The sequence below is a fragment of the Pogonomyrmex barbatus genome, unplaced genomic scaffold (assembly GCF_055798465.1).
Source record: "Pogonomyrmex barbatus isolate J1 unplaced genomic scaffold, ASM5579846v1 scaffold10, whole genome shotgun sequence".
NCBI lineage: Eukaryota > Metazoa > Arthropoda > Insecta > Hymenoptera > Formicidae > Pogonomyrmex > Pogonomyrmex barbatus.
In genome coordinates this window covers 3979432-3995644 of record NW_028297099.1, presented here as the reverse complement: position 1 = coordinate 3995644, position 16213 = coordinate 3979432, and the positions used below count along the sequence as shown (strand labels likewise).

The 16213-nt window shown below is 38.4% G+C and overlaps 1 protein-coding gene across 1 annotated transcript in view; it reads right to left on the bottom strand.

The window, feature by feature from the left end:
• The window catches only part of Ten-a (Teneurin-a transmembrane protein), a 426087-nt gene that overhangs the window by 281757 nt on the left and 128117 nt on the right, over positions 1-16213 (bottom strand). Inside the window, exons 3-4 of the mRNA XM_089070549.1 lie at positions 13419-13477; positions 3036-3281 (exon numbers count right to left, since the gene is read on the bottom strand). Coding sequence (XP_088926675.1) covers positions 3036-3270 — 235 coding nt within the window. The 5' untranslated portion in view covers positions 3271-3281; positions 13419-13477. The remainder of the gene's footprint in view (positions 1-3035; positions 3282-13418; positions 13478-16213) is intronic.

Genomic DNA, 16213 nt, shown 5'->3' with positions numbered 1-16213 from the left:
ATTACCAATTTATATAATCTCTTCGGGATAATACATGTTATACGGTGTCATCATATACGCGAGATTTCTGCACACATTGTCATTTCGAAGGACAACATTTTCCGGAAGGTAGTAAAGCGTGATATGAACCATTGCTGGTGTAATGAGCTGGCAATATAATGTCTAGGCCGGCTTGGTCCAGGCTAGCCTGGAGACAGGACCCCATGGCTGGACATCAATATATTGATGACTATGCGGACGGAGATTAAGAGCTGCCATCCATATCGACACGCTTGGGCCCTCTTGTAACGTGACACATCGGATACCATTAATAAAGAGACGGCACTTTTCTCCGTGTCTGACGAAGAGCTATAATAGGTATTTTGATCCGAGCTAAGAAGGCATAGGAAAGAGGAGATCTCTTTCCATTATATCGCAGAAATGATAATGACATGACATATATATCCCTATTAGGGAGCATCCGTAAGATGAAATGTGAGTGTGATTTGGAAAATATTTATCAAAATTACTAATTTACTGTTTTTTGTCTTATTGATTTTTCGCGCATAGAGAGAGACATCGATTGTAATTATGGAATTATTTCTACGGTGGTTTATCATCGACTATAGAGACTGTCAAAGAAACGATTACCGATCTTAATATCTACAGCACTGAGCTATGTAAACGACGTAGCACGAATAGAAAACTCTTGATCGCTCTTCCATCATTAATTATGACGAACATTGCCAGCGAGCAAAGGATAGATTAATAAACGACGAGATTTCGAAGTAACGTGACCACGCGACCATTCCTCCAAAGGCGGAAAACGTTGGAGATTGCTTCGTTTCGCGGAGAACTGCATAAATATCGATTTACAATAGTGCGTATCAAATAGGCGGAGAGAGGACGGTGTGCGGAAACAGAATGGGACAAGCAGGAGAAGTTGCGGGCTAGTAAAGGCGAGTCATTACGTTGTCGATACATCGCCTCTTTCGATACATTTCGAGTGCGGTTACGTGACACTGCGCTGTGCCCACTGAGTCGAGTGGTAGATGGGCTCGAGGGAAGGGGTCAGGCGTAGATACGGGGCAGAGGAAATGGGAGAATAGGGATGAAAATGGGGTAGGACGACGACGTGGGATCGACGCGGAGAGGCAGCGCGGTAATCGGCAGCAAGTGAATTGGAACAAATGCAGACAGACGTGAGGTGGACTGCTGAACTCTCTCTCTCTCTCTCTCTCTCTCTCTCTTTCTCTCGCCCTTTCTCTCTCTCTCTCTCTCTCTCTCTCTCTCTCTCTTTCATGCTTGATACCGCAACCAAGAAATATAGTATAAACCGGAGTATCGCTATTAATTGAGTTCATCCCTATCGTCGATGCGCACAACGTCCCCTACTTTGTTCAACCTCAAGACGAATCGATGAAACGTGGGAATGGAGAGGCAACGAGGGAGATGATGAAGCAGATATTAGGGGAGTAGATAATGGAATACCATATGAGACAACTTATCCCGAGTTATTGCATTATTCTTTCCGACCCAGTTCCTTACATTGTCGTTAACCCTAGAATATATTTGTTATGCGAAGTTCATTCCTATTGATACAGCTTCGAGATATAGCTCGCGTTGCTTTGTGTACATAATGCATATAATCGTGAAAATTATTCGTGAGGCTTCATTTACTTTTCAAAGTGCTCGCACATTATATTAGTTATTATATTAGAAGGAGGTTGCTGGCGCGGCAATCTTGATTTTGGTCTTCGAACGTAATATCCGGCAGTGCTTGTAGACGACGCGAGGAAGTAAAACTAATTTCGTAAATCCTTTAATCTACGCGTTTGGTGGAAAGCCGAGGCGAGATTAAGGGAAGCGGACTGAATGGGCGAGCTCCTGGGTGTTTGATGGAATATGATGAACGAGGCACGTAAAACTTGGTTATTGGTATACCAGATCAAATGGAGGAAAAAGAAGCAACTTTAGTCTGACGCGCCGCAATTAAAGCAGTTGCAAAAGTCATGACACGCAATCGGACTTAATAACGAAGTAGTTGATAATGTTTCTTGTCATTTACACATAGTGTTTATTTACCCACAAAGTTTAATAAATTAAAATAAAAATTTCTTGTTGACATGTCTCTTATCATAGATATTCTAAAGATTTTTCTTACGTCAATATTCTTTTAAATCAAAATTGAAGTTACATATGTATATAAAATTTGATGAAAAACAATTTAATTGAAAATAATTTTAGAAAATATATTGTTGCATCTGTTTATTACATTGGAACAAGTATTAAAATTAAATAATTATATAATTAAATTAATTATTAACTTATTAAAAGTTACTATAAGGACAAGTGATATTTTGTTTTTAAACTTAAAACAATATTCTTAATTATTATTGCTACTAAATAGAAAGCTGTAATCTATATTATATTTGTTATGAAATTAATTACATGATTTAATAATACATTTTATTTTTCATATAAAAATTATTAAATATCAAATGAAGGTATTCTATTACAACATAACAAGGACGTGTCAATATACTAAAATTATATCTCTCGATTGAAAAATCATTATTTCGGACAAATATTACATTGTCACTGGATTCATCCAGGAAAATAGGATCAACCGTAAATGAAAAGTAGATAGTGATAAAAAAATCAACAACCGAACAGTGATTGTTGGTAGAATCACGTTTTTTCGGTATGGATACGAACAATTGCAAATATACACGAGTATCGTTTTGTTGAATATAACAAACACGGAATTCTGGCAGATTTACAATATGTTTTAAATATAACTGTAACTTATACTCGTATCAGCAAGTATATTTTCTTATCAATTAGAGTACACACTATATTTTAGTATATATTCAATATAAAATAAATTTAACAAAAAACGAAAGAAGAGTAAGTATATTTAAATACAAATACAACAGTTATTTAAATATTTCTTCTTTTTTTTTTTTTAAATACGATCGAAATGCGTACCTCTACTGATTTTGTTTATATCCTAAATAATGAACTATGCGATAATGAATCAAACTGTCACTTACTATTATATTGTTGCGCGAAAATGGAGGCAAAGACTTGACCGGGACTACGAGCACCTCTTGCAGTGGATGAACTCGACACGGGCCCCACTGCGTGACGTGCATTATCTTCATCATCACTGCTGGATTGGGCACCGGCACCATAACCGCGCCGTTCTCTCCATTCCAGGGACCGTTGACGGCGCAGCCCACGGCCCCCATTTGCATGGCCGCGGCCCAACGTGCCCTCGCTGTCCATCACTGCAGCATCTGCAACGAGTAATTGACAACTTATATGACAACAATCAGAGCACGTAATAGTCTTATAAAAAGCATTAAAAAAATTAAATATTTATTGAACTATGCTTATATAAATATTCCTGCTAGATATTTGAGATAAATTTTTAAAATAAAATTTTAATGTCCGAAGCAACTGGCGTCGAAAATACAAGAGAGACGTACTAAATTCTACGTTTGATACTCTTTTGATACGTTTATGAGTCAAAGAGAATCTTAAGATGAGAATGCCAAAATGGTGAATCAAACGTAACACGAAAACTGTTGCGTGGAATAACAATGATGTCATTACATGGAACATCGATAGTACGTTAATGTCGAACAACAGCAACTCATTAGGCATTCACGGCCGTTGCTCGGAATCATTCAGGGCCGAACGAAATCGAATTGCATACTCGACATTTGCTGATATTCAATGCAGATAATTCTAGCTTGGATACTGACAAGCTTGTTTACGTCTATAGGCTACGGGGCATGTTAATATGCATTGTTGGTTCTAATATGTAAAAGAGATAATGGTAATTTTATTCTGGTTTCGATTATGCCTTCTATATCTTCTAATGCTCTCGGTAACACAACATTAGAAAGTAGTTTTTATGGACTTATCTGGCAGATGAAAATACGATAACATTGCATATATAATACATTCTGTATATCTCAATTAATTAATTACTCGATTATTCAATTATTCGAAGCGATTTTATTACATTTGTTAAATTCGATTTTTAATTTTGATGATACGATTGATAAAGGTTTATTATTAATGAGTATTTTATGCCGGTTATGCGGTAAGTAAAGTGATCCTAGATTTCTGTAGAATTTTCTTGTTGATTCTCCTTCAAATAGGGATCTCTAGATCGATAAGATCTTGAATGTGTATGGTGATAGATAATTGAGTGGTGGATGCCTCTCGAAATTCCCATGGAGACGTCCTCGCTCGCCCGTTGCTCTGCCTTGATTGCAGGGACTGCTGATTGATGCTCCGAGGGAGAACCGAACAGTGATGTCTTAAGATCACTCACTGTTCCTTGGACTATGAAATTTTAGTTTAGGACCGGTATCACAAATGGGATGGCCATGTTACGTTTTCAGTCACGTATTCGAAGAACAGAATTAATGCTAAGTCTATTGTCATTGTGGGTACACGAAGATAGCCCATTGATTATATTTGTACGATTAATGATACATAATAATTGTGAACTTTCAAACGTGATATAAATGTGAATATGACAAAAACAATCTCATGAAGCGCGCGCGATCCCGTTTCAATAAAAGAAAATAAATACGGCCGTTTACCGATGGCTGTATCCGATAGAATTGGTCAGGGAATTTACTCGGCAAATATTATATGAAAATTGAATGAGATGGAAGTAAATTAAATTCTGTATACATGGCAAACACATACAAACTGCGCCAGATCGATTTTGTAAAAGTACAATAATGGTCGTAATATATATGTCATAAATTTATAATACGTAGTTGATAAACAACTCTTTCGTGCGTTCGTTTTTAAAAATAAAAATTCGATGATCGTCGTGATACACAAATGGTGTAAATAGAGGGGGCCGCGTTGCAGAATGACGAGCTTTATCCAGCCATAATTCTAAATCGGAGGGGAGAGCTAAACGAGAGACGTGGTTCATAACCACGAGCATATCGGCGTGAATTCCCAGAAATTTGCAACCGTGAAATTTATGGAGAGACATCCTGCGGTGTCGGGCGTCGCGTTAATAAATCTCAATGCCTCGCAAAGCCGGGCGGAGGGATAAACCGTCCTCGGGAAACGCGCCCTTATGCATCGCCTCGTGCACTTCTCACAGCCACTTTTCTCACTTGCCCCAATAGCGGCTAACAGGTCGCATCCTCTACATACGAGGGCACTTTACGATGTTTTGTTTCGTCGACCCTTCGCATCCTCCTTCGTTCGCGTAAGTGCGTCGAGAATGTGGGCGACTTCTCAAACCATAAGTGATTCGGAAACCTTTCGCGGCGCGAGTCGAGTTAACGAAAGAACCCGCAAGCGTAGTCGAGTGCCTCTCTCCGAGTGAGACGAGAGAGACATTAAGAACGATCTCCCGTCAATCTTCGTGATTTCACGTTATTGACCGATATTTTTCATGACCACGATTCTTAACTAAGCGGCACTGAAGCAATTCCAATGACACGTGAAGTGATACTCATCAATTGTATCAATCATATCAATTTGACATTCACATCCTGTCATTCTTTTTATCCGACTTTTATCCGAACACGGGCTCGTTTCTGCGCAACAAATTTTATTTTATTAATCAATGAAAAATAGAAAAACAAGCGTAAACTGATAAAATATTTGATAAAATATTATAATTTTAAAAATATAACAGACAGAGAGAGAGAGAGAGAGAGAAAGAGAGATAGAGAGAGGAATATTTTAAATATTTTATATTAATCGATGAAAATTTTCAAAATTTGAAATTGTTGACCTTGCAAAATTATATATTTTATATTTTAAATTGTTTATTAAATGAATATTTAATTATTGTGGAATGTCATAAAATATTTTTCGAACGATATAAAAAATTCTGCACTATTCATTTTTGATTGATTACACGGAAAAAAATATTAAAAATATGCTACACTTAAAATGATGTTTATTGATGTAATTAAAGAAATTTGTTATTATATTGAAAACGTTTACTAATATATCGATATTAGTAACGTTAGCAAACTTTTTCAATGTATTAAAAAATTCGCTTAATTACATCAGCAAACACGCACACGCATACATAGTTTTAACAGTCTCTCATTAGCTGTAGCGCAAATTTTTTTTCTCGTACTGTTATTTCAGCGATAGTCTTTAACATGCCTGTGTTTTGAAATTAGTTTTCGTGAATAAACGATCGAAGAATAATTTCCAATTTACGTGCGTGATTACAGCAACGTTCAAGGCGCAGTTTTTCACGTGATCGTAACAGAGAAAAAATTTCATAGTGGAAAAAATAAATAATAGCTTTGTATGTGTATATCTCCAGTATTACACACTGTACTGCCTATTTCACGGTTGCGAACGGCATTCGTCGTTTTAATAGAAAATTTTTACAAGGGGTCGTAAACATAAAGTAGACCATCCAGCTATGAGAAACTCTTATTGCTATAACTTATAACACATGGCTGATAATATAATGGGCCTGTACGATATAAAGTGCTTCGCAGAGAGCTGTCAAGAACTTGCTGACTGCGAAGTCTGTACGATCCATTATTGCATATCGTTGTTTTTAACATAAAAGTTTAAGACAAAAGGTCTGAAAAAGTATGAATTGTTTTTTTATAAAGAGACATTAAGTGAATGATTAATTTTAATCTTTTAATAACAAAGAGAAAAGATTTTACTTTTTCGATAATAAAAATGAGGCCGTCTTATTGTAAAATATTCTTTTATATTTAAGAAATGAATAAATTTTAAAGAATTTTATATAATAGAGATAAAATCTGAGAAAAAGAAAAAGAAATATTAAATGTTATATGAACTCGTTTCTCTCATCACATATCACAAATTATCGGTGTTAATAAGATTATCGCGGAAATGTTCCAGCGGGTTCTAATAAGGAAAAGTTGGTGCCAAAAATCATAATCTTACGCGAGGGAACGCGATGCACCCTCCGGGAAAATTTGTTGGTGTTGCATGAGACATAGGACGAGCATTAGGATAGAAGTTCTTAATATTAAGGCATGTCGCACGTGTTTATTATTGCTAAGAAAATGTTCCAACGGTATAATAATAGGTCAGCGTAACGCAGAAGTTTTCTTCAACGACAATACCAAGTTATTCTTGTAGGAATAATGAAAATATGCAACGCTAGGTTCCACGCGCATCGTTTGTCGTGTTAAATAAACGAAAACTTGGCACAAGAGGGAAACGAGAAACGCATGTCAGATTTTACGGTATTCGTGGTGTGCCGCCGCGATATTCGCTATTCCGTAAATATAAATCAGTCTGCACGTGTCGTAACCTCTTAGAAAGGGGTTAAAAATCCTCAGCCGTACGTATATGTATAACCCGCGCGAAAAGTCGTCTCGTAATACCTACACTCGAGAATATAGTGGCACTCCGACTTTCAGACCACGAATTCAGTCTTAGAGAAGGCATACTATAAAAGGCTTTAAGAGTTTCCCCGTGTTCGTGCGAATTGAGTGGGATTTGCATACCACATCGCAGCGGGAATTTCACGAGAAATGTGGACCGGGTTTTTAAATGGCATCTAATGAAGATAACAATAAACGACATTGTTCAAGTCCGCCACGGTGCCATCCGCATTTTAGAAACGTAAGAAGGGCATCTGAATGCATGAAACATAGATTTGGCATACTCGCCTGTACTCAGATATGACTTCGAGAAAGACTTTTGCATATTCATCGAGATCGCGTTGAATCCTTTGCTCGTCAAGGAGGCACAGCCTTAAACATTAGGTTGACTTACTCAGCCCCCCGCCATGGACCATCATCGCTACGGCCTCTATGTCATCATGTCTGATAATTATACAGCCTTAATCTTAGTAACGTTTTCGAAGCGTCTGTCGAGCATTCGCCGACTATAGCGATAGAAATTTGAATGCGCATTAATTATAGCATATGTAGCTGTTTATAATTTAGATAATGCATACTGTACGCACAAGCAGAAATTTACTTTGTGCTCGGCGCGTGCATTTCTCGGCGCTTTGCCATACATAATCCAAGATATACAGAATTATGTAGCGTTTCGAATGGAAGATATTACTGGCGCATTTAACGTAACAAACGTTCTCTTATAATAAACGAAGAGATTATCTATTATTCAGATCTAATTCATCAAATGAATCAGAGATAAATAATAGATTGTCTCTTCATTTATTAATTTTTTTAAAAATATTCTTATCTTATCCGCGGAGATGAAAAAGACCTATGTATCGTAATAATTTACCGTATACTTTTACCGTGTACTTTCTTAAGTATTTTTTTTTTATTTTTTTTTTATTTTTGCAATACGGAATGTTATTTCATCGTGATGTATACTGTAATCCCAGAGAAAGTTTGAGAGTACGTGAAAATCCCAACACTTCACAGAAATTGGTCTAAATGTGGCCGTCAATCATTCCCCCCTTCTTCCCCCCTTTCCCCCCCGGGGGTCGAATAGATAGCGCGATGAAGAAAATTGCACGGCAGCGGCGGCCTCCGCGGCATTTTGCGGTGCAGAATGTCAATTAAACGGCGTGGCCGATTAACCATAACCGAAACCTCGACAAAGGCCGGAGCGTGCACGGTTTCGCACTCCGGCGGGTTCATCACGCGATAATTTATATGGTAATTCCAGGGACGTAATAAGTCCCCCTCGGCAAACTCCGACTGCCACTACACACGATCCTCCGGTGCGGCCGCGGCGTCCTGCGTTGACCCCGGCGCGGCGTTCCATCGGGAGAGGATGGCCTGCCATGTACACATCATTACTAAAAGCGGTCATCGATTCATCGGAGTTCGACCACCGGCCGTGCCCACCGACCGATCCGTCGTGGTAGCGTTGTGCGCGTCGATGCATAGACAAGCTGACGTATATTGTATATCTATACGTATTCCATATATATATATATATATATATATATATATATATATATATATATACACATATATATATACATACACATGTATGTATGTCCTATGCACCGACGAGAACGTATAGGCACTTCCATTGTCAAATTTTCGCACTCGCGATCGACCGTGCGGGATTTAATTAACACCATCTCGTTAACTTTTGTCGCGACCTATCGTGCCCGCTCGGTGTTATCTCTCGCGAAGATGAGCTTGCTTGCTCAATCAAGTGGATCGCTTGTATCGACGAATTAACAATATGCATTGTTCTTTTTTCGCTGTTCACTTTATTCACGAGAATTTGCATGTCAATAAGTATGAAGTATTACACTGAACACTTTTATTTTTTTCTCACACACACACACACACACACTTGCCATTAATTACTTGAACGTTTATTTACTAAGACCATTTTTTGTGACAAAAAGGTTTATTTGTTTCAAATTTAAAAAGAAATTATCGCATTTTAATTGAATAAATGTTTTTCAACGTTTATTAGTTATTTATAAATATTGCTTGCTTCATGTTTCAGCTTGTAACAATTTTCGATTGAGATGAATCTATTCCGAGATAACTCTCTCTTTCTCTCTCTTGTCTCTCTTTCTCTGGTAAAAGAGTTTTAAATATATTTCAAATCTGTCACGCGATTGATGATGATTCATGGAGACGAGATAGAAGTTATTAAAAGCGGTGATAATCGATGAGGATGGATGGCATTATAACATTACAGTGAAGCGGTTTACTCATAAATTTTGTTTGCCCTGACAAAATCGAAAAACCGCGAGGCATCGCCAGGGCGTGAATATATTGACACGAATGTGGCTCCAGCATCAGAGCAGTATTTATTTTCCCGGAAATTTTTAGCACGCTGAAGGGGCACAAGTATCGAATAACCGTCACATGTATGTAACCTCTTTTTGCAGACAAATTGTAGATGTATCACCTTGAAATCTCCGACAGTATATTTTTGCTCGTTAGCAATAGTCGATACTGTAATATTAATATTTATCTCATGATTTCATTAACATCTTATGTATTTTAAATGAATCTACAAGTCGAGTAAAAAAAATTATATGGAAGCATTTTATTCTTGGTGATAATAAAAAATTGTTCTATTAATAATTTAATATTTTGTATTATAAATAAGGATTTTCGAAATGTCTTAAGACATATTTTTTTAATAAACGAAACGACGCGCAAAGTGAGAAATAATGCTTGCGTGGCTCCAACAATGACAAAAAGCGAAAGAGATGTGCTCGCGAAATAAGAAGCGTGAGAGAGAAAGATAATGATTTCCGTTTAATTTACTTCGAAAGAGAGCTTCCACGTGTCATAGACTGAGTGCTATCGAAAGTTCAAAGTAGCAGTCGATAGAAAGCAAACGGGTCCATCGCCGCGCGCACCGTTTATAGACGTCTCGTTCGAGATCAGAAAAGGAAGGCATCGGATCCTAACGACCGTTCCGTTCGATTGCAGTGATTACAAAGTCGATTGTTAGCGACTCTTTGAAGCAATTATTCTTGGTAATGACTCTTCTATTTAATCACAAATATATGTATGTAGTAGCATGCATTGCATTCTTGAAAGCGTACCTGAGAATTGGAATGTTGAAGTAATCATTCATGCAAATCTCAAGAAGTAAAATTTTATTTAAAAAAGCAATGTTACTCACTACTCGAAATTATAAAAAGATAAAATTCAAATGCATCAATGGCAAGCGAACTTCTATCGACGACATGGTCAAACATTGCCAATAGGTATCTACCAATAGATACAGTACTCGACACTCTATTGCATTCTACACTTCTGCCTCGCTCTCGCTTCGTAATCTACGATGTAGTTTCGTCTTCATTTGCCAAATGGTCGGTAAATCCACCCGGCACGACGTCGTCACTGACTGCAGGAAAGACGGTTTAGCATCACGGCATCCAACCGTCGCGAGGGCGTTACGATGAAACTTAACTGCGATGTAAACCCACTTTGGCTCCGTTGGATGCTGCTAGATGAACGTCGTTTCTCACTAATACGAAGTCGCACGAACCATTTAACGATTCTCCGGGTGGGATTACGTGTCGCGCAATCGTCGACTCTGATCTGTTTTTGTAGGCTCGCGAATGTGGTAGATTTGTCTCATGACATTCGAGAAGCTCTGAATGCTAGTTACAATAATAATGTGTAGGAATTTATATGAAAACATCATAATTAATCAGTCGCTGAAGTCATTCTTTATTTTGCTATTCTGTATTTGGTCTGCATTAATTTATGAAGAGTTCTTCATCATTTAACATTGTTTTTTTCTAAAAAAAAAAAAACTCTCTTTATTATCAGTAAATTATAAATTGAAGAGAAATTTATTGTTTAATTATAACGCGATTAAATCGGACGCAAGTGAAATAAATGTTCGAATGTGAATGACGATTCCCCAATGAGTCGAATACTTCCAGTCCCATGAGGAATAATTAATTTTTGTAATAATTGCAATAATACGTAATACGATAAGCGAGAATATGGATGTAGGTTTACCTCCACGAAACTTTATGTGTGTATAATCAAGTTTTATAATCGAAGATAAATAATTCAAATGTATGTATGTTTAAGTGAAATTGAAATGACATTACGTAATCAAAAATAAACAAGTAAAATTTAGCATTTGAAATTTAGCAAAAGTAGCATTTGACTTTTTAATATACAGAAATACAAGATCGATAAAAAGATGAAATCTACCTGATATCGTCGAAAAAGAAAGCACGAGGTCTCCAAGACTTTCAGACTGTCATTTTTCCGACCTGCAGAAAACAACATTCTTGAAACGAAAGACTGGTCGTGGAAATTGGATTGTCCTTCGAAAGCCCCTGGGGTGTCATGCGTAGGAACGCGGGATGATTCATTCAACACTACATCCGTGAAATGTTCTGAAACGTTCTACAACCCCGTAGAAGAGAGTAAGCTATAAATAGAAACGAAATTTCGCACGTGTTGGTAGATTTTTGCGAGGAAATTTTACGGACCGTTTAATGCACTCTCGCCATCTAAAACATTCAATGCTTTCCACTGAATTCCTATCGGAATTGTGCATATCTTATGCACTTGCTGCAACAATAAGATTTTAGATAATATTATTAAACTAGATTATATCTCTTGCTCGTATATTATGTAGCCGGAATCTAATGCGGAAGAGCCAAGATTGCAAATTATATTTGGCAATTATGAGCGTTTTGCACAGGCATAAATAATTCAACAAACACTTGGTCGAATTTGCAATTGTGTTACATTAAACGAAATGAGAGAACGTGAAGATACGAACGACACATAGAATACATGAATATTGCAAATATTTTAAATGCAACTTTTCTTGGTAAGTACATTCTAGAAATACTTCTAATTACAAATCGCTCCGACCACTCAAATTAAAAAGCGAGATAACAAAAGTAAATAAAAGTTAGCGTTTGATGGTGGATTGTTCGTTTATATGAACTTTTCTCGTTATTTTGTTTAGTAGAACACGCTGTTGAAGTTAGATTAAACATTTTAGGAGCACTCTGTGCACTAATCATGAATGTAGTCTCAACACTCATTCACGCAGTTACGAGAACAAGAAGTTGTTCTTTACAACAGGAGCGTTGTAAAATTTACAGAACTACGCGATACAATTGTCGCATAAGGATTGCGTCTTTCTGTTATTCAATTACGAATTATTTTCGCGCGCATCTTTTTACAATTTTGAAGTCGCTCTTAATTCCATCGATTTAAAAAAATATTACGGTTTTTCCTTTCGACATTATAGTACCTGCTGGAGCGCTTTTGTGAAAAAATTACAGCGGCGGATGCCAGGATAAACTCGCATCGTAGCACAAATGTAAAATGACATGAACATTAAATAAAGCCCAGAATAGCGACAACGTTCTGCGCGTCCTGCAAAGCTTCTTAGATAGAAGTAAATTGTAAGTCTCTTACCCGACTGGTCAACGCCATAAGCACTTTCGTTTGGTCGGCAAAAACAGCTTGGAGCGTAAGGAGATTAGAGTCGTTATGGCGTCAGCCGGGGACAAAAGTGGAGGAAGTTTCATGCGAAAGTCGCGACCCTCGTCTAACGTTTCACCATCTCTCGCGACGCAAACCGTGCAAAATGACGGAAAGCCGGCTACCGCTACAAAAGAATCACAGTCGGGATGTACTAAAGTACAAGTTGCGTAACGGTGCAGACGACGTTGAGCCCCCGCGAGAAAGGAATAATTCACGCGACGAAAATGCGAAGAAAGTCTTGCCGTGTCGCGGTGCTACGATAAAAGAATCTTCCCTATAGGATGGAAGTCAATTCGAATTTCTTTCTAGATCCAAATGAGAATCACCTTATTAAGCGCAGTGCTGATTATCGAATTTATAACAATTAACATAAAATTTGACTAAACGCCGTTTTTTATTTTTGTAACAAGATTATTCTTCGGGAGATACGCTTAGTTTCTGAAAATATTGCTAAATGCTAAGTGATTACATCAAACGTGTTATACTTACAGTGATGCGTCAGACTAGTGGTCAGAATCTGCTTATTAGCGTCCGTGTATTCAGCAGAGCTGAAAACCAAAAATAATATAATTTTAAATACCACTGACTGTAACTGATAACATGGTTAATTTACTTGAAAAAATACGTTCATATTATTGATAAAACAGCTTGCAGTCATTTCTATTCCAAGCAATTTCTGCCATTTTAACATTTATTAAATTATATACGCAAATATTTAATAATTGCGACATTCAGTATAGATAAATCTTAATTTATGTACGGTGCTCGAAGATTAATGCGGCTGTTTCTTAGAAAGCACCGCAGGAATGCTTGACTAGATATGTATGCAAAGCGACTCGCGTTTTATTTCAGATGTCTGTTGCTTCTACACGCTACGCAGTAATCTACATAAAGATAATTTTCATATGTAATACTTTTCAACATCAAGCGACGTGTAATACTTAAAAAAAAAAAAAAAGACATGAAAAAATGCATCTACATTTTTTTACGACGTTCTATTTATTTTAAATCATATGCTGTTAAAAATAACAATGTTCAATACAAACACGTGCGTCCAAGCAGCGTAGCTGATGCAAATATGAAGAAAAAAATGTAATTTTATCATTTTTCATAGTTTTTATAGTATAGATCGGCATATGATAAATAATATGTCAGGCAACTCTCAAATGGGATAAATGTCTCGGATAACTCGTTCGTGCCGGTGGTGCATGTTTAATGCCGGAAGTAGCTCGACTCCCAAGCCCCGCCGTCATTCTCTCGCAGCGGTTTCCGCAAGCTCCGTAGGGTCATTAGCCAACCATTCATTATGCAACTGCGAGGCAGTATTGCGTCAATATGGGGGCGGCAGATTGTTGGCCCAATCGATAACAATGCGCCGTGTTTACCAGCCGGATAATCAACAGACGCAGCTTCTGCTGCCTCGCCTCCGAAGACCAAGCAAGTGGGAATTACGGTCCGCTTCGCTCCGAATGATATTGCGTTCCGGAAGTGTTACCTTTCCTCTCCACCCACCGGCGATCCGACGACGTCGAATGCAGCCATCTCTCTATCTCGCAAGTGCCTCTATTCAGCTAGAAGCGAGTACGATTGCGGGCTCATCGTCCCTAAATGATACACATGATCGAAAAGCCGTTCGGATTTGTAGTCTAATCGTATAGATATAGATACTCACGCGATCCAATTATTCTGATATGATTTTCCACTTTGCAATTTACACGGTTGAAATACTATGGGCCCATACTGTTGGCTTTGCAATCATGTGTGTACGTGAATAGAACGTAGTGATTTTCTAGAGGGTTGACGTTTACGTAATGTGTCCAGTCAATGCGAAATATGGCCATTCCATCAGATATTTTAATGGCTTATATAGAATCAAAAGTTGTGATGTAAAATCAGTAATGATATCAAATTGATGAATCAGTTCGTATCGAGATTGGCTGCATTAATACCCGCGTCATATCGCTGCGTACAACAAGCTATGCATTTCGATGCATTTCGCGCGTTCGTTGCACGAGCGTCTACCTCGATCGCGATCGCAGAACGATCGAGCGCGTTCAATCGCTAAACCAAGCCAAGCTCTAACGGTCAGGATGGTGGAAAAGAGGGTGCCGGAAGTACGGGCGCCGTGAGATGAAACGTTCGTCGGGTGCGATATTCCCGCGCGTCCCGAGGAGGACGCCGGTTCCCTTTGATCTAAGTTGCCGGGAATGCAAGGCGAAGGGACAGCGTGCGTAGCTGTCGCCCAGGAAGTTGGGAGTAATTTGCTTAGTTGGATTAGATTGTGAATTTTGTGTCGCGGTGTTTGAGCCGCCGTTCATCTCGTCGCGTCCTTCGTCCCCCAACCCCGTTGCCTTTTCGTTTCTCTCTCCTGAGGCCCATCATCACCGTCATCACCACCAATCCTCGTCCTTCTCTCGTCTCGCTGTCGTCTCGCTGTCGTCAACCTTATAATTACAGCACCATCTTCAGAGACGAGCTTGCCAATTCATTGCCTGACGGAACTACGCACTTTGATCCAGCAAGAAGCGGATATTAGCCGGTAGGATAGGTCATCGAAATCCGCGACGGTGCGCAACGTTAAGCGCCATCGCTCCGGATAATGCAGACGCTTCCTGATTTCGCATGCTTTGATCTACCAGCTAGAGCCGGGTTAGGACAATCACGATCGGAACCATGCAACCGAGAATAATATTAATCGATTGTCAAACGCGGGTATGAACGAGTCATGCGGCATGTTTGTGATTATGTGGCGCAAATGAGTCCCGCATAATCTAGACTATATTTTGCAAAAATAAGAAGGAATCAGACATTTCACAGCCGATCTAATTAAGCCGTTAAAATTTTCCATTTTTTATTTTTTTAACTTATTTTGCAATTTAAATCGAGTAATTTTACATCAAATCAATTTGCTATCATTTTATTTCGATTAGATATTCAGATTATATCGTCCGCAAGTTATTTCATATGTGTTGCGCTTGACGTTACGAAATCACGATTGTCAGAGAAACAAATGGCTTGTCTTAATCCGCACGCTTGGGAAAGGGAAGAACCTCTTTTTCAAATGATCATCACGGATTTTACCGTGATCGGTCGCTGGAAGATCGGCCCGACCCAAATACCATTAGCATCGAATTATGCGCGGAGCTTTCGTGATTCGCGTGTAGATCACGATACCAGCAGACACGTACGTGTGCTCCCGATGGGCACAACGGGTGCACGCACGCAGAGAGTCGGATATAATCCCGTCGAAACGGTGGTGTAGTATTCTGTATGCAAGCGCGTTC